Below are 25,000 nucleotides of genomic sequence, written 5' to 3' on the forward strand. Positions count from 1 at the left end.
CTTGCATTTGGTAACTTTATTATTGCCTTTTCTGTCCGACTACAATGTAGTTGGGTGATACTACAACAATTAGACCCTTCACCCTCAAGAAAGTTAGTTTTCCTTATTATCTTTGAGAACTTGCTGTAAGATTGTCTGTTGTCAAGGTCCAATAAAAGATTATGCATGTAAAACTAAACAACTCCAGAATCAAAGTAATTTTTGTAAAAAAATGTTTTTTTTTATCTATTCATATTTCTCTATTATTCCAAATAATATTTTCCCAATCTTAAGTACGAAGCAAAAGTTTCACGAAATTCTGACCACCATTATATAACAAAATTTCGTGGTAAAATTGAGAAGAAAGAAGAAAAAGCCACCGAGGGGTTGTAATTTGTGTTGCAGATATCTCTTCCATATTCCATCATTATCATCGAAATTTCTTTTTAACCATGCTGCCTTCACCATTCACCCTACATGTAAGTCCATCATTTTAGACCGCCCTCCAAACATTCATTTCTTGTTGACACACAAGTTACCTTATCTGTGATGTTCCATAAAAATTTGAATATCACGTGATTCAATTGTTTAATCACTTCCTCTGGTGTGGGTAACAGAGAGAACATGTAAACAAATTTTGAAAAGATTTTGAAAAGATTTACATGTAATTATTGCAATTTTTCCATATACATGTATATTTGATAAATTTCTCTGTGACCAAATATTTATCAGTTTTTCAATACTATCCGCTATAGAAAATTCCATTCAACGCTGTGAATGACTGAGAAGACTGAGTTGGCTAAGTAAGTGAATCTTCACATAGTAATAAGAAGAAACATAACTGCCTGCAATGCCCCCCTTCATAAATACATAATAACAGTTTACAGTACAAGCATTTACCTTGAACAATATAAGAAGCCAAAAGAGCAGCTGTGTTTTCAGAACATTTTAATCTGAAACAGCAGAAGGAAAGCAAAAGGTGTAAGTTGAACTGAATGTAAAACACTCCTATTAATTTGTGCCTGTACATGTGTAAAAATGATCAAGCTTCCTTATTATGACACAAGAGGCATTACCTCCCACTTAGAAGATCTCTTCTTATCTGTAAACCAAACAAATACCTGAAAACAGAAAACAGAACATGTGCACTTCTTAATTACTTCACTTCAAATTGTACAAGGAAGCTACATGTAACATTGGTCAGAGAAGGGTAAGAGCTGAACCTTGCCCCCCATCCTTCAAGTTCACCTGTAAGCAACTTACCATAAATCCTCTATTAAACCCTGCGGGGACTTATTTATTTCAGGCACATTTGAGGAAGTGGGGGTTAATAGATTTGGGAGGGGAGGAGGGTGCTTATCTCATTTGGCGTGACGCATTACCAGTAACAAAAAGAAAGAAACATACTAGACTTATGGTTCCCTTCTTTGCGTTTTGGACAAGAGTGATGACTGTCTAATATGGAGATCTGAGGATGACACAAGGCATTTGCAACAGGAACCAAATCTGAACTTCCCGCACATGAATAAACCATACCGGATCAGTCGTGATTAATTAATACAGTCTATCATTTATTGATTAATTTTAGTTATGAAGGTGGGGAGGGTAGAAAAGGCTTAAAAAGCGAGGGGGTTTAAACTTTTTTCCTCTGAAAAGAGGGGGGGGTTAATAGAGGATTTATGGTAACCAACAAAAGAAAGGTTTGTGAGCTGACATTTCAAGCATCGATCATCACCATCATCATTATCTCTGGTGACCACAGTAGAGAAAGAAAGGAATATGAGAAGAATACTGACTATTCAGATCTCCAAGTTGAGATTATGACAAAAATTGTTGTTCCATTGTGATAGGTTCCAAACCAAATATCTCTAAATCTCACTTAGATAGTATAGGAATAACTCCGGGCATAACAACTCTACAGAAGTCTGTGCTTTTCGGCACTGCCAATCACATCCTGCAAAAGATGTTCTTCGTCTGAGGTCCCATGAATTTGATGGAGAGTTTCACATTGTTACATTTCCAGTTTTAACTAAACTGTTCAAAATGATGATGATGTAACAGCCCATTCACGCTCACCAAGAAAAAAACAAACGAAGGAACAAAAATATTCAATTTTATTACAACAGCTGATTTTTTCAGCAAAATTATCCAGACTGAAACCCAATAGACTATTAATGGTTTGCTTTTATTTGATTTTGCTTTGGTAGGTGCACCTTTACTCACGAAAAACCAAATAAAAAGTTGGATAACTGACTTCTGATAGAAATTCATTTGCGAATTTGAAAGAATGTGCTTGTGCATCTTGTCAGTAGGTACAATGTAAGTACTTCATGTATGGGGGCAAACAAGTCATGTACATTGTATAATATAGTAGCTGTTGTCATTTGATTTCATTGTATGCAAGACAAGACTTATTATCAAGTGGGTAGTTTTCTAGGAATCGTTTTTTCATTTTTGAGCTAGAGGTAAAGGTCAAGTCTCCTACAGGCCTAGAAGGCCCATCAGGCCGGCAATTATCTCCCGTTTCTGTAGAGTGAAGCGACTAGGAGTATTTCTACTCCCCACTGGATGGAATGCCAGTCCATCACAGGGTAATCCCCCCCCCCCCCAGCATTATATTCGCCGGCACCCATTTATACACCTGGGTGGAGAGAGGCACCGTGAGGGTGAAGTGTCTTTCATCACTCGATTCGGAGTCGAATGCACTAACCATGAGGCCACCGCACCTCACACATTTTGAGCTAGAACATTGCATTATTTTTTTTTTGCATTTAACCCATTGACACCTGGGCATGAGACTTAACAGATTTTACTCTTTCTAATGCCAGAAGATTTTACTCGTAAACTGGGGGCACCCTGGGTCTCCTGAGGAGTGACTGGATTAAAAATAAATTACAGTGTATTTCGTCTTTGATCCATCACTGGTTTACTCGTATGAGAGGTTGAAAGACTTCATGATCAGTCGCCAGCTGCCAACTACATGTAGCCTGAATATACTTCCAGTCACATTGCTGACCAGCTGGTAGCAATTTCAGACCCTGACTACAGTGATGCAACACCAGTTTCCTCTGAAATTAAATCCTTCATTTCAGGTATTGTTTTACTTGTCCAGGTATTAACTCACCTTGTGTACTCTTCTTGTAAAAGTGCTGGATCAGGTGGATAAAATTTCACACAGAATCTGAAAAGTGTTGAACGGGGCTCTAGTAAGGAAAGAAAGTAGAACTCCGTGTTAACCTTTGAAATGAATATATACTGTAAATTATGGCGAAACATGAATTTACAAATAATTATCATGGAAGAAATCTTTAAAACATTCTTTTTCCTGTTTGGCAAGGAATTGACAGCATATTTTACAAAGATAAATCGTTCGTACAAAATGGTGTAGAACACCTGGAACATTTAACTGAATAGTTCCCAGTCCTGTGCTTAATCTGACAAAACAACACGGTGTCTCCACCAAAGATAAAACGTTTTTCTGGCTTACAATACTTTGCAAAACGAAATGAAAAAAACTGAAATACAGAAAGAATCCCAAACATTCATTAAAGCTAACCTTAGGCCTAATTAGACCTAAACAAAAGTGTTAGGCTTTGTGTAATGTTAGGGTTAGGATGAGGGTTAGGAAAATTTCAATCTGCTTCCAATAATAGTAATTTTGGTTAAATTACTTTTTTTACAAAACTGATCCCAATTTTTCTGGGCAGATACATGTACAACCCTGAGCATTAATTTTAACAAAGCTAACATTGGGCATAAAAGCGTTTGCTTATAATTAGGCTTAAGGTTAGACTTCATGAACGCTTAGAATTCTTTTGAAGATTGTTGGAGAGATGTTGCAGGTGGGAAAATGAAAGAACAAGTACAAGTAGCCGGAGGAGAGGGCAGGAAGGAGGCGTTTTAGGAGAAGAGGTTGCATGGGAAGTTAATGAGGGATGTCAGTGAAGTGGCTAAAGAGAGGTTGTGGCAGTAGTCTTAGAGCTGGGTATTTGGGGAAGAGCATGGTGGGGTATGTTTTTGCTGCTCAGGAGCAGGCTTTGCAAACAGGCCACAATTGAGAACGAAGATGTAGATCCAAAGAGTGGAGTGCCTGACAAGGACACAGAGTCTGTTGGGCATGCGGCGAGTGCTTGTACTGGTGTAATGGTTTGGCATTAATCAAATGGGGTTAGGGTGTACTGGGAGCTTGGTCTGAAGTATGGTGTCAAGTGCACTGATGTGTGGTATAAGCAGGTGCCAGCTGAGGTGAATGTGTCTGAGAATGGCAATTTGGAAATCTGTTGGGATAGGAAGATGGAACATACAGTGTAATAACACTGACATTACTGTGGTGGATTGAGTAGCTCAGGAGTGGATGTCTGTAAACTTTGTGGTGCCTTGGGATACGAACATGGTGACTAAAAAGGATGCCAAAATCACCAATATTACTCTCCTCTGGCAAAGGAAATTGGTAAGACGAATCGGGAGTCAACAAAGATTGTGCTGTTGATGGTTGGTTGTCTGGTCAGTTGGAGGGGTTTTTTGAAAAATCTTGGGATTCCAGATGTTTTGTGGGGAATGCAGGCCTCTACAGTCATTGAGACCACCTTAATGCTCCAGAAGATGCATAGTCTCTTAGCCCTGGGCCAGGCCTGAGACTAAGCAGTGTTTATGAATACAGAGTTTGAATACTATCTCCTTGCAGTTTGTTCTGTTCGCTGAAAGTCAAGACCTATTATCCTTATTTATTTTTACATTGTATTATTGCTCAAGGTTAGAAATATTGTCATTATTGTTGTTGTTATTATTATTATTTATGAACTTATTTCTTAGGGGTGGAGGGAGGAGCTAGGTGGAAAAAAAAACCCAAACCCATTGCTGATTTCATTTTATCAGGCCTTCTGATAGGGTGCGATTAAAAAATGCAAATTGTGCGATTTTTTCAGGGCAGATTGTGCGATTAAAAAGGCCAATTATGCGATAAATAATGTAAATTATGCGATTTTTTTTCTCAGCAATTTTAAGCTTGTTTTATAAGGTTTCAGGTTAAGAAAAACACTTTTTTGCTGCCCTAAAGACATTTTGAACACAAAGGAACAGTAATTACGTATCTCGATCGACATTAGTTGGGATAAATAAAAAAAATGAGGTCTTCTGCACTACCGGTGCACCACGTTAAAAGTTGAAAGGACGCAGCTAACATGCCAAATGAATGATCAAGGTGCTTGTCAACCCCGAACTTCCGAAGATGGTCAATCACAATAGGGCCATACCCCCATTTATACGAGAGAAAATAAGCCGCGGGTTTCTCTGGCCGCGGCTTACAGAACACTCGAATGTTCACCCCGTATAAATGGTACAAAATCTACGTTCACATCTTTTTCAAGCCGCGGCTTATATTGACCTGGGAATATATATTCTTATAAATAGTTCCTTTTGCGTATTTTGTACACCGTGGCCAGAGTAAGCCGCGGCTTATAAGGCCCTAATATTGCACGACCAGAAAAACATCAGTCCATCGTCCACGTGGAGCGTTTCTTGCTCGATCGTGAGCTGTGAGATTGGGCGGAAGGTGGGAACTTCCTTCTTCGTCGAAGGAAAAGCGAGCGTTTTCACAACAAACTTATCCATGAGTAAGATTTTATCAGTTTTCAACGAAAGAAACTACATTTTGCCGAAAAACTTACAGCTTCGCTTATTTGTCACAAATCTCTTCTCGAAGAGAAGGCAACTGTGTCATTTCAGTGGTGTGTATATAAGGGTATGTTTGTGTTGCACCAATCGAAGGAGACTCGTACCAGGTCCCCGACATGAAAAATAAAGCCTTGAACTTCGAATGTTTACGAAATCGAAGGTGACAAAGGTTTTTCAGCCTTTTTCCAAAATAAATCATCTTAAAAATGGCGTATTTATGCAGGAATTTGTAAGAAACGTCTTGATTTATGTTTAATTTTATGAATTTTGTGCGCCCTTTTGTGAATTATGCGATTTTTCGTGAATTGTGCGATCGGATGCGATTTGAGGTCGATTGTGCGAAATCGCACCATCGCGTAATATCAGAAGGCCTGTTTTATTAACATTACCCTAATTAGGATAAACCCTTTGACTCCCAAACCGAACTGAACCCCAGGGAGTCAATGGGTTAAACATTGATTGCAGTCCTGAGTGTGCATTTTATACTGACCAAATACAATGCTGCATTACAACCAATCTGACCTGACATAGAAGCGAACTGAACCATGCTCTATTGTGCCTGATGATCTGGCCAAAGATCCAGAGAGGAGGATCTGCATGCACCCAAACATACTTTTTATTTTTGACGAGCTCCAAATTTCCTGCTTACAAATGCAGGGGCTGCATACGCAAGCTTTTATGAATATTTTTTTCACAGGGTGTAGAGGCTGTTGGATCATACCCGACACAGTCTCACCTCGTTAATTCCAAAACGTGTTTACTTTGTACAATAAAGATTGCAAAAATGAAATCCTCCTGAATTGCAAGTGTGTTGTGCTTCCATGTCCTTCTATGTCCCTTATCTTATCTCTTCTCTCAACCCCCTCTAGCGCACTGGTTTTGCCATCTTTGCATAATACCGCGCGGCAACGAAAGGTTGACTTACAGTAAAAGAAGAGGAAAGGGAGGAAACTGATTTAGGCCCAATTTTTCGATGCTTTGTAACTGACAAGAAACTTAATGAAAAGGCCTCATTTTTCGTAACATATGGCTTGGAATTTTCCACTCTTCAACCAAATTGAGCAAGAAGTCTTTTGAAACGGTCAGAAAACTAGCATTTTCTGCAAAGGAGATTTATGCCCGTTTTGTTCAATGAACATCGCAATAGACCTTATTCATAAATGGCGGCCAATTTATAATTCTTTTGTCGAAGTGCAAAATTAGCCTACCAAGCCTCGATACCATACAGTGAATTGAAAAGAATTCTTGCTCTAAAATGAGGCTTGGTAGGCTAATTTGCACATGGACAAAAGAATTATAAATGTGACTGCCATTTATGAATAAGGTCTATAACTGGTGACGGAAGTCAAGTAACATGACATGGCAATAGAAATACATGCGAAGTAAATCATGTTTTCCGGAATATGAGGATCAAATTCGCAGAATTTGCTATTGAAGGTACTTTGGCAAACAGTGCTTTAAGTTCATATGTAATTTTGTTTTGATGTAGTCGCTTCAGTCTATTCTTCATGTGATCTGTCTCATGAACCTTGAGGAACCCTTAGTGAAACCAAAACCAATCGTGGCTTGCGCGTGCACATTTTCCTGCACTTTGTGTCAGCCTATGTAATTACTTCAAGTTTTGATTGGTTTACTGGATAGTCTCCGTCTTTTTTGATTGGCCAAAGTAATTACTTTGGTTTTGGTTTTACAACACTCAACAGGCCTTTTGCAACTAACGATCACATGGTACAAAATCCGCCATGCTGGAGGGCAAGCTCATTATTATTCCCCTGCTGGGACATTAAAACAAAGAGACCTGAACCAGTCAAGCTTGACTTGCCTTTGTTTTAATGTCCCAGTGGGGGAAGAATAATGAGCTTGCCCTCCAGCATGGCGGATTTTGTACCATGTGATCGTTAGTCGCAAAAGGCCTATTGAAAATCACTCTAATACATGTAATTTGAATTAGTAATAACTGAACTGAATTCAAATTAGGAACAAATAAATAGTTGCAATGAACAGTTACTAATTTGAAATTTAAATTAGTAATGGTTCATTGCTGCTCTGTTTCCGGTCACTGCGAACTTCCATCACCAGTTATTGCGGTCCACATCAAACTAATCATGTGCTTGTTTCCTTCCTTTCCTTTTCTTTTACTTGGCACTTCGTGCCTTGTTCTGAAAGCTTTGCTTTTCAAAGCTTATTCGTGGCCCCTCAGGCAAAGATCATTGCTCCCGCGCTCAACATCACTTGACCGTAAAAATGAATAATGATCGATGGCGGAAACCATGCAAGAGGTGTTCAAGAGAGACAAGATCTGGGAATATAGAAGGATATGGAAGCAAAAAGCATTCACAATTCAGGAGGATTGATTTTCATTTTTGCAATCTTTATTGTACAAAGTTAAAACATTTTGGAATTAACGAGGTGAGACTTTGTTGTGTACGATCCAACAAAACTCCTCTGCACCCCATGATTTTTAGTCATTTTCATCCTTAAAAACGAGGCAAAAATTCAATACAGCGACAGATTTAATAGCTGGGTTCTTCTTTAGCAAAAATAAGGATGCCTTCTGTCACCGAATGAGACAATTTAGAAAACAACGTACTGTGTGTCTAAATATGGAGCAGGTGCATTTAGATTCATGAAACATCATTTTCAATCAAAAAGTTGACATACTGTACAACACAGACACACTCAGAACTGCACAGAATTTAGTAAAAGATACCTCTGAAATAGAAAATTTCAATACTCACCTTTGACTTGTTTGTTTATAACCTTCAATTCATCCAACCAAAACTGCAAGATACAAGATGTTTTAAGACATGTTTGATCAAAATTCATTTGGCAGGCATATGAATGTACACATCAATGATATTAATCATATTTCTAACTACATGTACTGTACAAGTCAAAAGTATTTGATTTTTGAACTCAAGATTTGGCAACCATTTGCCATGTCAGAGCCTTTGTTCTACCAAATCTTCCTTGTTGAATGCAAGAAAAAAAGCTGTTCTTTCAATTTTGCAAATTTAAGCCCTGTTACAAATTTCTTGATAAAGTTCTACATTTTAGGGCAGCAACTTCATAGCCACTGCCTCTGCTACTACTGTCTTTACCATAATCATGACTTTTCACGTCTCATTTCTCGTACAAGAAATGTGACTGTCTTTATTCAGTGCTTCTCACGTTATGCTAAAAAATTTTGTTACTTGTTCCAAGTTGTTTGCAGACCTCAGTTTAGAAAGTCCTATGCCACCAGTTCAAGGGGGCATATCTCTCAAGCCCGCTTCATCCCCTGGAAAGCTTTACAATTTAAAAAAAAAAACATGCCACGCACAAGCTACATTTCAACAAGTACGACACTGTAACTTATAGCTTGTGGGCTACTTTTTTTAGTTGGAAGACTGGGATGATAACACAAGGCAGGAACTTCATACATGAAGACACACATAAAACATAATTATGGTGCGTTAGGCACGTGCAAATGATTTACATGTACATTGTATCAATCAACCGTGGATGCAACCGAGAGCTCTGTGATAATTTGCTCAAGAAAAACGCCCCCTTATGGCAATGTGTCCGTAATATGTCATAAATTGTTATCTGTCTGTCTTTTTTAATCCCCAGTTCCTTTTTGTTCACGCTAGAAATATCTTTTGGGGGCTTCCGTCTTTGTGTTGCTGTTTGTTGATCACTATCTTGGATAATTTAAAATCAGTCATGCTTGAATGAATTCAAACAAAAGCAACGCATGAAGCATCCCCTTTCATAGTACATCTTTATGTTGTGCTGTAGGGCTTGCTTTCCAACCATTAGCATCATATAATTCTGCAAGTTGAGAAATTTGGGAAAGGGCTAATGCTTAAAAGGTTGTTGATTCTCCACTGTGCTCGGCAAGAGTTTGTTCTCTGGATACTCCCCAGATCCTGCTGGTCAAAACCAATATTTTGATTTGACTTGCTTTGTACATTGTGTACGTGTACAGCTTTTTAAAATTTCATTTCATTTCATTTCATTTCATTTGCTATCTTTATAACAGTAGACCACTAGCATATATAAGGTCAGGTATCAGCCAGTGGTTTCGATAAGTAAAATTCGACAGTAGACGAAAAGTGTTGACTACCTTTTTCCTTCAAATGAAAAAATTGAAGAGACATTCTTTTAAACCTAAGATTGAAACTAATTTTGCTCTTGAGATGTGACTTGTGGGAATGTTCTTTTAAAAATGGGGTGTCCACAGACACCCCTAGAAAATTAAGAGGCGTCATGGCCCCTTGTTGATAAAAGTCTGTTATTCTGCTTAAACCATTTGCCAACTTCAAATTTTATTGATTCCTCTGATCAGCCATGGACGTGTGGAATAGTGTCAGTGAAAATTTGCACGCTAAATAACCCTTGAGGACACTTTTTCATAACATTGACCACCCATTGTAAATTGATATCACTTCTTTTGCCATGGAAAAAATCTTTCATCAGACCTTTCTAAGTTATTCTATTACTGTTGATTGCCATCTTTGACTATTAGGAAAGGTTGAGCAATTCCTTCTCTAGCTTGTGGATCTTCTTCGTGGTTTAACTAACTTCTGTACTTTGCAAATACTTGTAAATCTGAAGGCATTTTATCAATTCACTTGGTCGAGTCATTTGGTCAAGTCCATCTTTAGGTCTCAAAAATCTGCAAACTGCTTTTTGCTTTTGCCATGCTGGGTAATTATAATTACTGTAAAATTTAATCAGCATGAAAATGTAACAGTGATGACTATTACAAAAATAATACAGAATCTAAATAACTTCTAAAGTAAAAATATCAAGGAAGCCAGTCTTCACAGAGTACTCACCAAATTTTCACTTTTGTCATAGAAATTTAACCCAAAATATTCTCGCTCCTCCACATTTAGATGCTCATAAACATCATCATACAAGGCTTTGCCTTTACACTTGGGCTGCAAAAGACAATAAGGAAAAATTGCATGTATAATATTTATTATTTTCACCAGTTAATCAATAATTTTCCTAATTATAATATAAAATCATTTGCTCTACATACAGTTGGCCTTACACAATCATTTTTTGCATTAATTATTTTTTCCCTTTCTTTGATTTCAATCTTGTCCTTTGGTTTTGTCTAAAATACTGTTTCACATACCCCACTTCTTACCCACTAAGCCCTGCACAATAAGATGTCAATTTTTCCTGTACTCTTTTAACATCCTATTTCATTATACTGTATTTATTATATGGCTTGTGTTTGTAGCCGATATAACGCATGCTCTGATTGGCTAATTGTGACTGAATTGTAGGGCATTATTCTCCCGTAATGCCCACGGGCCGATTACGGGCTTGCAAAAACAAAGCAAAAGGTAATTAAAAAGCCCTATAATAAACTACTTACTAACCGAGCTAGCTCAAGACGTACTGGGGAATATTGGCGCTCAGTCGTTTTTGTACGGACCACTCGCCACGACCTCGGGTCAATATTCCCCAGTATGGCCCTCGCGCTTGGTTAGTAAGAAGTTAATAATATTTACTTAATCACAAAAAGTCTAGATAATCACAAAGTCTGGTCTAAATAATTGACGTATCACTGCATTCATTGTAATCGCTAAAACAAAAATAGGAGATGAGGTACGTGTATTGCTGCAATAACTCGTTGCTTTGTATACTAAAATAAGTTCATTAAGGGAGTATAAGTGTCACGCTATTTTAATTAATTAAAGTCAAACTTCAAAACACTAAAAGACATCTTTGCATCAATGATGACCAAAAAATAATGCTGCAGTTTTGTTGCCAAATTAACCACTGAAGTGCACTGAAGCTATTACATGTATTTGTTGTTTGCAGCCAAGAATCGAGAGAATGGAAAATACATGTATGGATTGAAACTTGAAAAAAAACTGGCAAGTTTCTTCAAGTTTGGAGATGGTGTCTTCAGAAAGTTGCCAAAGATATCAAATATGATTCAACATGTAGCTCTGTGTGCCATAAATATATTTCATACCTTCTCAGTGGGTTGTCAGGAATGTAATGCATACATGTGAGCTAAAGTACATATACTAATTTAGATTTTTACCCAGTTCAGACCTAAACATAGCAAATTTAGCATGGGAGTGCCTGTTTAAATTCTAAGATTGAATTGATTGCAGTTTCTATTATTGTCTGCACAGACGCAGGACCTTCCATCACTGAACACAACAAAATGGCTGATTAATGGATGCACAAGTTCACAACTAGCAGTACACGTATATGACTAAATGCAGTCCTTGACTTTTCACAGATAACAAATGTTAAGTACGTTTTGATTCTGAAAAAACTATTTCAAGGTCTTACAGTCTGAATTTAAGTAACTTCTTCTACACTATTAGAAAACTAATAAAGAATAAAGTTGTGGGGGCAGGCACTCAAAAACAAATATCTTTAAGGAATCTCATCATTTATTAACAACGGGCAATTCCACTGTCTAATGAATTCATTAGAGCCAAATTGTAACCTCTCATTTTTAACATGTCATCATGTCACTTTATAAATACTAAAACTCACAAGACTCGAATACATTGTATGACAAATTTTAAATCTTAATAATAATAATTACAACAATATCAATAACCGATCAAAGTAATGAGGTAGAGGTGGGAAGTCGAAATTTTTCATTTGTAAAAGAGTATGACGCTGCCACAAAGTAGCCCTGAATTTAAAATCAAATAGGGTACAGTAGACTTCATTTACAAATATAAACAAAATTATGCAACTTTTTGCATGTGTGCTCACCTAAAAACTAACTTTTCTGGCCACAAGACAAGACAAAAATAATTTAAATTTTAAAAACAACAATAGATTAAGTCATATATGTCTACATTTGAACTAAAATCGAAATTAAGATTATGACAAAATGAGACATTAATTTTTACAATGCATATCGCCCTTACTCTAAGCCATAATATTTTTCCCTCTTCAAATAGTCAGCATTTCCCCAGGAAATTTGTCTTTACTAAACGGCTGAATGCCGCCTGAAATTTAATTTCTCCCGGAGAAATTCAGTTCGACTGAGTTTCGCCGTCAAGTTATTAAAAATAGTTCGCATAGCAGAAAGGAATATCGACAATCTGTTTACGAATTCCAAACAATGTTTCCTCTACATTCGAGTAGATCGCTTTCGAAAGATCAGGGGAGCTTTGAGAGGAAACCAAAACTAAAATTGGGACCTTGTCAAAAAGGATCACTAAAACATGAAGCCAGCTCTTTCTAAATTCCCCGCGATCTGCCTGCAAGTTCGTGCAGACTGACTTTGTAGAACTAGCTAGAACTGGCAGGGCAGCTGAGATATATGTATGTAAACGTATTGGGGAATTTTCACGATTAAGCTCTATCGCAAATGATAACATGGTGTTACAAGAAGTTTTGTTTACCAAGATCACGTAATGGTTTAAAATTTGACACAATGATCGAGGATTATTCAATGAAAATGGTATGGGTATACACATGATGGATAAAACAATACGTACACAAAACATAAGTTGCATGCATTTGAAAGATTAAAAGCATAAAATTCAGAATGTTTCTCACCCTCTAGTCAAAACAAATCCTATATGAACCATTTTAGGTGGAAGCAATATAAAAGTAACCGCTAATTTGTGGAACACGTGTGAATTGAGTCGAAGCAATTTCAAGATGCACTTCAAAATTAATACTTCGAACATTCAAGCGCATGCCAATAAGCCATTTCTGCAATCGTCGGCTATCAACGCTTCGTTTGTTGAAAGTGCCAGCACTTTAAAATGAAACAATGTTACCCAAGTATTTCAATACATCACATTAGCTTTCGATGAGCTGCAAATATACAGTGAAGAATTCGCCGACCTTGGACGCTGTTAATTTCATTTTTAGGAGAGTCAAGTGTTTTGTAAGGGGAGAAATGAAAAAATAGAATGCAAAGTTCGAAGTGCAGTGCGCCACCACAGAGGCAATAAGCCACAAGTATTTGTTTCCTTGGAAAACGTGTTTTGACTAAAATACTCTTACCTCCAAATCAAATTTGACCACAGAATCATCCAGCATGCAAACTTTTACAGTGACATAGCGGCGATTTGCCCTGGGTCCTCCGGTCACTCTAGAATCTTGCTCGGCCAATTCATATCGATGAGACATTTTGCCGACGTAATGAGCACAAGGCGCTCGCGAGCGAAACAGTCCTAACAAGATCTCCTTTCGATTTAACTTCTACGACTTCAAAGCAGGCAAGTAAATAGACATAAAATTTCAAAATCTTAATCACGACAAGGAAAATGTATGCAATACCCTCATCAACATGGCTTCAACAGCGTTCAGTCAAAACTTAACTCTGATTGGTTCAAAAACACTCGTGCCAAATAAGGCTACCTGGGGAACATACCGCCGGAAGTGAAGTTTGCATACAGTGTATGAATGTTGCTTTCCGGACAGCCACAACTATCATCCGTGATCAAACGTAAAACCAGGGTTAAAATTAGTAAACAACATGTAGACAAAACCGTCAACATGATTTCAAAAAGTTCTATCAGACAGTTTTTCAGTTATTATGAAAATAGACGAAAATTGACGTTTTTGTCATTTGTGAAAAACCTGTCTGGCAGAAACGTTTCGTATGTTACAACATACATCATCAGAAGTGATTATTATTCAGTTACAGATAAATTTAAATTCAAAAATACAACCGTACGGACTGGGAACTAACGAAATTGATTGACATAAAACGACAAGAATGTGCTAATAATAGAGATAAAGTTTCTCACTGCCAACGTTTTCATTTAAGGCTGGCCTTAGATCACGGATCAACAGAGACTCTTTAATATTGCAATGCATGTCTGATCGACCAGTTGCTAATATTTCAAAATGATCCCACTTAATTCTATGGTTGGTTAAGAAAACATAATCAGCAATTGCAGATTCGTGACAATTTGTAGTTGGAGCCTTAAAATGTTCTGTTTTTCTGTCACGTAATCGGCGTTTCGTTTTCCCCATGTAGAAATCATTGCAATCCCAGCAGTTTGCTCTGTACACTACTTTTGACCTGAAGGAAGGAGCTAGTTTATCTTTGTAAGGAAAAAAAGACTTGATTCTTAAACTTATTCCTAAAAAGGACGCGGATCTCAGTCTAATTAAAAAATTGGCGACCCTTGACTAACTGACTAACTGTGACTATAAGATTGCAACAAAAGCCATAGCAAACAGAAGAAAAATTTTTCTTCCGAAACTTATCTCTGATGATCAGACAGGTTTTATTAAGAATAGATTTATTGGTGAAAATATCCTTTTAATTGATAGTCTTATTAGATACACGGCAGCGAGGAATATTCCCGGACTTCTTCTTTTCCTTGATTTCGAGAAAGCATTTGATACGTTAAGGCCCGTTCAAACGGTCATGATAGTTGATGATAGTTGATGATAGTTTCAACTATCACGCACGTTTGAACACGAACTATCATTCACTATCATCAACTATCATCAACTATCATGCAGTTTGGACATGTTCAAATTCGACATGATAGCTCATGATAGTTTTTTCCGTTTGACAGAGCACATTGCGCGATTTCGTCAACTATCATGAACTATCATGGACCGTTTGATCGCAAACATGATAGTCAATGATAGTGAATGATAGTTGAAACTATCATCAACTATCATCAACTATCATGACCGTTTGAACGGGGCTTTAGAGTGGACTTTCATTCAAAAGACTTTAAAGTATTTTGGCTATGGCCCACAACTTCTAAAATGGATTAACATTTTTTACTGTGACACTGAAAGCTGTATTTTGAACAATGGTTGGGCGAGCAATTTCTTTAAATCGACTAGAGGAGTTAGGCTGCAGGGCTGCCCTATGTCGCCATACTTATTTGTTTTATCGGTAGAAGTAATGGCCGAAGCCTTTCGAAAATATGAAAAAATTAGAGGAATAACTGTGAGGGCAAAAAATATTAAGTTGAGCCAATATGCAGATGACACCACGCTAATCTTGGACGGTTCTATAGAATCCCTTGAAGAAACTTTAAGAATATATATTAGATCTTTTTGGAGAGGTATCTGGTCTCCGACTCAACTGTGGTAAACAGTGATCTTAAACTCTGTTCTGAAAATAATTTTAAATGGCCTAAAGAAAAAGTTAAAGCTCTTCGTTTTTGGTTTTCGTCGGATTCAAATATAACAGTTTCTCATAATTACATAGATAACTTGAGTGGAGAAAGTGAAAGCGATGTCAAGTTGTTGGACATTTCGTAGACTTAGTCTGCTTGGAAAAATTACAGTCATTAAAAGTCTTGCGGTATCACAATTGGTGTATATACTTGCGCCACGTCAAACAGACCATAAAGCAATTAAAGAAATAAACGTGCTCTTTTATAAATTTTTATGGGACGGAAAAGGGGATAAAATAAAAAGAAATGTTATGATAAACGATTTTTCTGAAGGAGGACTTAAAATGATTGATATAGAGTCTTTTAATAAAACTCTTAAATCATCTTGGTTAAAAAATATCTTGATCCTGAAAATAGTAGTAGCTGGAAGTCTTTTTTTGATTTAGAACTTCAGTCAAATGGAGGAAAGACGATATTTTTAGGAAACCTTACCAGGAAGGACGCGTGCTGTTTCATTGAGGTCTCAGACCCTTTCATCAAAGAAATTCTTGAAATTTGGTGTGAAGCCTCCTTCACCGAAAACTTGAAATCCGAAGCACAGTTTTTATCTTCACCTCTATGGTATAACTCACACATAAAAATTGGAAATAGACCAGTTTTTTTCAAAGACTGGTCCCTTAAAGGTATAACCGAAGTTAAGCACATCCTAAATGATTCCTTTGAGTTTTTATCTTTGACTGCTTTTCAAGACAAATATAATCTTCAAGTTCCTCCCTTAAGTTATTACGGAATAATTTGGGCAACTAATTATATAATTCTCTCCGTAGGCAAAGTGAAAGGACTAATGCTAGTTATGAGAGCTTCCTTTCAAAATTTCTAAAAAACTCAAAACCCTCTAGATTGATTTACAAGAAGTTAGTATCAATAAAGCGTGAGCTACCAACACTAAGTCAAGAAAAATGGCACAAAGAAATTAATATGGAACCCGGTCACAAAGTCAACTGGAAAGCAGCCTATGTCTTGGCCTTTACATGTACCAAGAGTTCAAAAGTCATAGTTTTTAATTTTAAATTCCTACATCGACGACTTTTAACTAATAGTTTTCTTAAGAAAATACGACATACAGATAACGAGAAATGCACCTTCTGTCAATATGGTAAAGAAAGCCTCTTTCAATTATTTTGGTAATGTAGCAAAAGCCGTTGTTTTTGGAATCATGTTTTTTCATGGATGCAGGCCTGTAAAATTGTTAGTAAAGAATATGCTTTTCAGGTAGACACTTGCTTGGAACGGCTGAGGCCAGATACCTCTAAATACAATTTGCAAATTAATTTTTGTTTTTTGACAAGCAAACATTTCATCTGGCTGTGTAAATTTAAAGAACGAAAGCCAATTTTCGAAGAATACTTACGGCATCTACAATATATTCATAAAGTAGAGAAGGAAGATACAACAAGGCGAAAGAAATGGGAACCGCTATTGCTTTAAAAATAAATAAATAATTAAATACAGAATCCAGCACCTCGTTCTCCAAATGTACAGGTAATTCCCATCTTGTAGAGTATAATAAATTGGGCGCTCCTCTCAAAACAAGAGCTCCTCCTCCCTTTTTTATTTTTATTTTTTCTCTATTATGTAAATATATTCCGTGTTTGTGGGTGTGTGTGTGGGTGTAAGTGTGTTTGTGGGGGGAGGGGTGTTTGTGCTTTCAAAACTAAACATGTAAACATGTAAGGTGATGATAATAATAATAATAATAATAATAATAATAATAATATATTCTATATACAAGGCTAAAAGTTAAAAAATTAAAATATTCAAACCAAACGTTTTCGGCTGTTTGCCATCATCAGGGTTAAAAGTGGGTGACCGTCCGCGCGTACATTTATATCTTATGTAATTCCCAAAGGTAAAGTTTGGAGACATAAGAAATGACTTGTTTGTTCAAACTGGGGCGGAATTGTTGGATCATTAGCCCGTCGACGATCCTACGCTTGTGAAAAGTCTGTGCCGAGGAGAGAACACGCCAAGTGAAAGCATGTGATGGGTTTTCCAGCAGGTGTTTTGCAGGTGTTTTGCAGACTTTTCACAAGCGTAGGATCGTCGAGGGGCTAATGATCCAACAATTCCGCCCCAGTTTGAACAAACAAGTCATTTCTTATGTTTTAACTTTTAGCCGTGTATATAGAATATATTTTACTAAGCGAACATTATGGACAATAATAATAATAATAATAATAATAATAATAATAATAATAATAATAATAATAATAACAAAAAGACTTGTGTTGCAACGGTTTGTGACACCAGCTAATGAAAATGTTCCTTTAACATCATGTGATCATCGAAAACCGAGACAAGTTGCAAGAAACGTTGCCTAGTATAACACCATTCAAGCAACTTGTTTTCCGAATTTGAAAACTTTTGTCTCAACAAAATTGAGACACAAGTTGCAAGAAAAATTGCACAGTACTAGTGTAACCGATACGCAGCGCTTTAGGTTTATATAATGTTCCTTATCTCATAAAATCGTGAGGACATCAATACTCCGGCTCTGTTTGAGTCGTTTTCGTATTTTCCCCTTTCATATGGCCCATATCGAAACCATGACTTCAATGAACAACGAAACATGTTTACCGTCTTATAAGTGATTTCCCAAGTTACTTTAAACGAGAGTTAGGCTGACTTTTTTTTTTGGTTTTTGATGGGAGAGGGGGGGGGGGAGGGAAATTGGACATTGCGTTTAGTGAAATCCAAAAACGGATCATGAGTCCATAAAATCCTTACTCCAGGTGGGCTCTTTAGGATTTTTGAGATTCACCTTTTGGCGTCTTTTCGGAAAGGGTTCCTAGAAAGAATTCTCTATCACGATTTGTAAATAGCCAACTGGTCGCCTCCTGCCAGTTGGGGTTGCTTCTGTTTAATTTAGTTTGTTGTCTCAGGTTAGATAATCTTTATTTATTCACGGACAATTCATCAACCAAGATAAGAATGTAATTAAATTAAATAAAGAAGATCCTACTAGATTAAAACTATCCCTCCAAGCAATACACCCGATTATTAAGCTGTCATAATAAGAGTACTATATTAAAACTACCATATTAGAACTACCCCCAAGCAATTCACCCCATAAAACTGTTATAAAAGAATGCCCTGACTCAACCTATTTACTCAACGCACTTGTTTGATTAGGCGTCTAAACTGCCCCAGAGACTCTGCTGATCTTACTTCTCGCGGAAGGCTGTTCCAAAGTACAGCACCACTGTAGCTAAATAACCCGGCTAAATAACCCAGCTGAAGTTATAAGCAGCCGCTTGACGCTTTTCAAACTTAGAATATAAGTATTCTGGAGCCAACCCGTGCAGAAACTTAAAAACCATTGTAGCTCTTTGAATTTGCTGCTGGCAAGATAGATTTCTCCATCCTAGAAGGTCAAACGTAAACAAGTAACCGGCAGGGGTAAAGCGGAGGGGTTGGCACAGTGGTAAGATCTCTGCCTTCCAACCCTAAGGTCCCGGGTTCCATTCCCGGTTCTGCCGAGACTGGAATATTTGGCGACCTTCTTTCCCGCTAAAGTTTACTCAGCTTTCCATCCTTCCGAGGTCGGTAAAATGAGTACCAACATGCATGGACTGCTTAGAAGCGGCTGCCATTTGCGCCTGTATATGCTTCCAGTCCGCTGGGGGTAAATTGTTCATTGTAAAGCGCCTTTGAGACGTTTGTGATAAAGGCGCTATATAAATGCACCACTTTACTTTACTTTACTTTACTTTACCGGCATGCGCCGCATCGACAGGAAAGGAAAGGAACTTTACTTAAGTGTCTAATTTTCTAGCGCTGTAGAGCACTAATCGGGGACACTGTAAATTGAAATTAACAAGTTAACGAAAATCAAATCAACGTTTAGTTTTTGGGGAGAGGGGAAAACCGGAGTACCCGGAGAAAAACCTCTTGGTGCAGAGAAGAGAACCAACAAAGTCAACCCGCATATGACGCCGAGTCTGTGAATCGAGCCCGGGCCTCATTGGTGGGAGGCGATTGCTCTCACCACTGCGCCATCCCTGTACCCCATAGTAAGAATAATGAAGTCAAAACTCGGGCTGCTCTATTTTGTAATTTCTTCAATTTATTCTGTAAAGTTATCCCGCTTGGTATATTAGATGCAAGGAAGCTTGAGGAAAAAGTGCCTCTTTACATGTATATGCGTTTTATCGCCCTAATGCCAGAAGCGACTTTCTTTGTTAGTTTATCAATGTGACTGCTCCAATCAAGTTTGAATGGCTACTCCGAATGATTTTGCGGTAGCAACTTGGCTAATTTGGACATTATTAATAGCAATTGTCGGAGAATTTACTCAGTTTCTGCCTTGATCCAATGTTATGTTTTGTTATGTTATTTATTTGTTTTAGCAGCTATTCAGCTGATGTGGACCACTATACCCACCCACCCATATACTCACAGAGGACAGCCACAACACCGGAAACTTCATCCCCTACTCTTCTCGAATAGTGTATTGGTTCACAGGTAACTAATGAACTACGGTACATTTGCGGATGTAACTTACAAAGGCAGCACTTTCTCCTCAGTTATTTAAAGACCCTGAATGTTGGTCCGGCCGGAGTCGAACTCACGACCTCCCGCATGCACGACAGCCCGATGCTCACTCAACCAACTGAGCCACCGATGCGCGGTGCTCGGTTTTCGTCATATTTAGAGTCACATTGTTTGCTCTCCGACAGCCAATTGTGATCTTTTTCAATTCTAAATCTTGATTTAGATAGAACTGAATATTGTCTACACTGGACCCTGCATATGTTAGATGGGTATCATCAGCGTACATTCTGGGCTCACAATTGAGTAAACAGTACACTGTAAAGGAAAATCATTGATATTCAGTAGAAACATTAGTGGCTCTAAAATCGTCCCCTGGGGAACGCCGCAGTTACTGGATACCAGCTATTAGAGAGTGCCCCGTTAATGGAGCAGATTTGTGTACGATTTTCCCAATATGACCCATACCATTGGTAATCATTTCCATATATGTCGTTGTTACTGCCAAAGCGATCGAATAATCGCCGTAATCTTCCAACACCACGTAGACTGAATGTGCATAAGTATTTATTCACATGATGTAGCAAAGCAGAAACGATGCGAGTTCAAACTGCGACAAAATAAAGAGTTACAACGACTAATTTAGTTACGCGTAGCAAGAAGAAACTATAAAAGACTATAGGATTAACTAACAGGAAACGATGATACTTACAATTGTTACGACTATTACAAAACTTGACGAAGGACAACTGCTTGAAGCGGAATTCAGACTTCTTTAACAGCTAAATTCGTATAAAGCGACTTCGAGAGCAAAAGGGAACCTTAAGGACATTCGCGCCCAAAATGTTCCCACGTACAGATTTTTTTAAAACTTGCCAAGCAGAAAGGTAATGATCTACGTTTGCCAAAAAGGCAAAAAGAAAAAAAAAAAAGGGGGGGGGGGGGGGGTCACCGTGCTCGTTTTCGAGATCATGAGATGCACTTTTAGAAGCTTGCGTTATTTTAATACGATCTTAGTGAAATTTAGATCAGGTAGACGTACTCAGTTCAACTTAACTAATATAACTAAATAAACTTTTGCAGATGATGTCTTTTTCTGTGGTGAAATAGACCTTGAAAAACGATACAGATTAGTCTAAGAAAGAAAAACTTCGGTCGCACGAGGCACAAGAGAATAAAAGGCGAAGTATTTGTAACTTCTCAAGTAGAGATTTTTTTGTTACTGGGTTGCCTCATGGCAAACCCAGTCGAGGTCTGCGTTTAGTTTGTTTGTTTTCTTTTTTTTTTTTTTCTTTTCCATGTCGGTAAAAGTCTTGCCTGTCACTCCCCTGGTAAGTGGTGTCTTTGTGGACAGAGCCTTCTGCGAGTATTTTCTTAGGATCGAGAGGGTAGTGGAACTGCGTAGATTTCTCTGGTGGACACAGTAGAATGATTAACTTAGCCTGCAATGGCGTCTAAAGTCATGTAACGCGAATGGCGTTTTAGTGGATCCTTAAACAAAATATACCCTTATGGAGCTCAATAATGGAAAGTTAGTTGGATAAAATAGGCAGGAATCTCAAAAGCGACGAGCACTGGACTTCGACAACAATCTATCGCCCGTCGAGACGAAATTAAAGTGAGCTATAATATTTACCTGAAGTACATGGTAATTTGACACGATTGAGTTTCTGGTCTTCACGCACGCAATGAAATAGGAAGAGGTTTTCGCCTCTAAGAGCAAATATGTTGTTTGTTTCAATAAAATTTTCGCTGGAAAAGGATTCTGTGGTATTTTCTGCCTTTGTGAATTATAATATCATGTTGTGTATTGAATTTTCGAGCTTAAGGTTGAAATGTGATATGGGAGAAGTTTTTTAGTATTGCTCTGTAAGCAGGAAGGGTTCACAGGCCTGTTGGAAGCGTGCTTGAGTTTCAACAAAATGAGCCCCAAAATCAGTGAAAACTTGTGACGCAGATGAATAATAAAGTATTTCCAAAATGATGGAATTACCTGGTGATAAATAACGTCGTACGCGTCTTGGAGAGTAAATTTTGACTTTGCATAAACAAGAGTTGGGCGATTGTGATCTTTGTTTTGACTTCGCTCATTTCATTGTCAACCTTTATAACACTTGACAGAAAAAGAAACTTACAAAAACCCGGTATCTTGCCATCATTTGACACAGATGCTTCACAGTTTGGCGAGTAAACATGCCGCGGTAACTTAATCACGGCGCCCGCTGAATTCCGGCCACGTCACTTTCGATTTTGCAATTTACTTGAACGTAGCAAAAATCTCCCAAAATGTTTGTCGCTGATCGTAACATTTTATATTCTATATTCACGGTTCAAAATTAATGTCGTTTTCATGTCGTAAATATTTTATTCTCGATCGGCCGTCCGGGAAACTTCCTTCTGCTCTTTTTGAAAACTGTGTATCAATAGTTATTTGCTTTTTCATCAATATTTGTTTTGCATAAAGCAAGCTAACAGAATCTGTACTTTGCTGAGTTCGCATTTGTTAGCGTTAATAGTATTTTCGGTCAGATGTTTCTGTTTTTATGAGAGGTTTATTGTTTTGGTCTCCCATCCTAACCCTAACCCCGCGAAACAGGGCTTGACTTCAGTGAAGTTAAGTATTACAAAGCTTTCAGATGCTCAGAGGGTACACTTGTGGTGAAAAGAAGTTGTGAGGGAACTTGAAAATTATCAACATGTCAGCCCAGAAGCCAATGTTTCTCACTTCTCTTTTATTTGTTATTCTTCAGAGACTGGAATGCTGTATTTCAATACCACACAATTCAGTGCCTTCTGATTTTCTGTAGCACGTACCACAGGCAACGCAGTGTATGCTTCACAGAAGCATCTAGTTTTTTGTTAAAATGGACAAAACCAGGAAAGAAAGTGATCTACGGAAAGAAAAATGGGGGTCACCGAGCATTCAAGAGAGTAAAATCGCTGCGAAGGTCTCAAAGCGATTGTCTATTCGCACTGTCACGTCATTTCGTGACATTTCCGAGAAGGCCTGGCCTGTGGCCATGATGCCACACGCTTTCACGTTCCATTCTTGCGGAAAATGTTTGCGCCTTTAGCATCGTGTTTATCTTAGTGTTCTGTGATGCATGACGTGTGCGTGACATGCGCAAAAAATGCGCAGTAGCAATGGGTGCGAACGTCCTTAAATGAAAAAACTTAAGTCTATGTGCTACGAGACTAAATTATGCAAAAACTAGAAAATTAAGGGTGTAAATGTCGGTACAAGAAAAACAGTAGTGCAAAAAACTTTGAGGAATAGAAACAAGAGACGCTAACGAACAGGCTACAAAAAAATGCTAATTAAGGCAGTAAGGACAAACGGACTTAACACTAGGGGAACAATGATAAAGAAAACACGCTTACATCTTACAGTCGTGATGACTTAATTTTGACGAGAGGATCTCGTGATCAACTGTGTCGAAAGCCTTTTTTAGATCTAGGAAAACGACAGCGTTTATCTTGCCATGATCGGTGTTATATGTCCAGCGTCCTCAAGAAGAACCGTGACCGTTGAGTGTTTTCAAACGATCCTGTGCTCTTCCAAGTAGGTAGACAACTGGTCATAAACAATTCTTTCAAACACTGTGGCCACAAAGTTAATAAGTTTCTTTCACATTATTTAAAGTGGGGTTCCTGTGAACTAGCATGTTAGCTAAGTGCACTTCCGACTGACTATAAACAAAGCAAAGAACAAACCAACTTAGACACTCGTTTTCAAGGATTGGATCAAAAATCTGGAACAACACCCCTCAAAAATCCTCCAAAAGGCAATTTAAAGAACAAGATGACTAGGACCTTATCATTCCAAACCCTTCAAGATCAGGAGAGGTATTTTGATGTAAATGAACTAACTGATGCGATGTCCACAGTAAAGAAGAATAAGGTTTAATTGTGTATCATAATCCAATTATCTTGTTCCAAACCTAAATTTTGTTATCTGATGTTGCTATTGTTTGTCATTTTTAACGTAAGGTAGTTTGTTTTTTAGTGAGTAGACAGCATCCCCACCCTACACCCCTGGACGTACGTAGCTCGGCTATTTGCGTGTAGTGTGTGTATCTGAGCCTTTTTGGGGATTTATAGAAACTATACAGTGATGATACAAAAGCTCCATATTGGAGAACAAATTGCGCACTGGGACATTTAAAACAAAGCAAGGTAATTTAAATTTTCTCGATTTGGATGTCTCAGTGGATAATTTGCTTTCCAGTATGGCAGTTTTTGTACCACGTGATCGCCAGCTGCAAAGGCTCCATTACTGCTCCAGCGCTATAAAGATTAGACACTTAATTAAAGTTTCTTTCTCCTTCCCCTTTGGTAGCGGATGACGTCAAGGGTATCTTTGCGATGAAGTGTTTACACAGTCGAATTCATTTAGTTGGGTGTATGATGTGCAAAGATGGCCAAATGAGATGCAATCTCATTTAAAACAGGAAGTTTGTCTGATTCAAGTAAATTGTGACCAATTTTAAATTCACAAACCTATAAGCCTCTTTGCAACTTAACATTGATGATCATAAAGAAATCATTATATCACATCCACGGTTCACATATACCAAATTACACATCTTTTTTTTTAAAGTAAGACTTCCACTGAAACAAGAAGATAACTTTAAACCACAGAGCATATTGTTTACAATCAAAATTGTCCAAATTTTTTCCAATGAAAACGTTTGAATCCGAAATGA

The 25,000-nt window shown here is 37.7% G+C and overlaps 1 protein-coding gene across 1 annotated transcript in view; it reads right to left on the bottom strand.

Moving 5' to 3' along the window:
- The window catches only part of LOC137984051 (FERM, ARHGEF and pleckstrin domain-containing protein 2-like), a 54,914-nt gene extending 40,990 nt beyond the window's left edge, over positions 1-13,924 (bottom strand). The window contains exons 1-6 of the mRNA XM_068831260.1: positions 13,654-13,924; positions 10,476-10,580; positions 8,391-8,433; positions 3,104-3,182; positions 1,056-1,100; positions 880-932 (exon numbers count right to left, since the gene is read on the bottom strand). Coding sequence (XP_068687361.1) covers positions 880-932; positions 1,056-1,100; positions 3,104-3,182; positions 8,391-8,433; positions 10,476-10,580; positions 13,654-13,779 — 451 coding nt within the window. The 5' untranslated portion in view covers positions 13,780-13,924. The remainder of the gene's footprint in view (positions 1-879; positions 933-1,055; positions 1,101-3,103; positions 3,183-8,390; positions 8,434-10,475; positions 10,581-13,653) is intronic.
- Between the last annotated feature and the right edge of the window lie 11,076 nt (positions 13,925-25,000).

This window comes from Montipora foliosa, chromosome 13, assembly GCF_036669935.1.
Source record: "Montipora foliosa isolate CH-2021 chromosome 13, ASM3666993v2, whole genome shotgun sequence".
Taxonomy (NCBI): Eukaryota; Metazoa; Cnidaria; class Anthozoa; order Scleractinia; family Acroporidae; genus Montipora; species Montipora foliosa.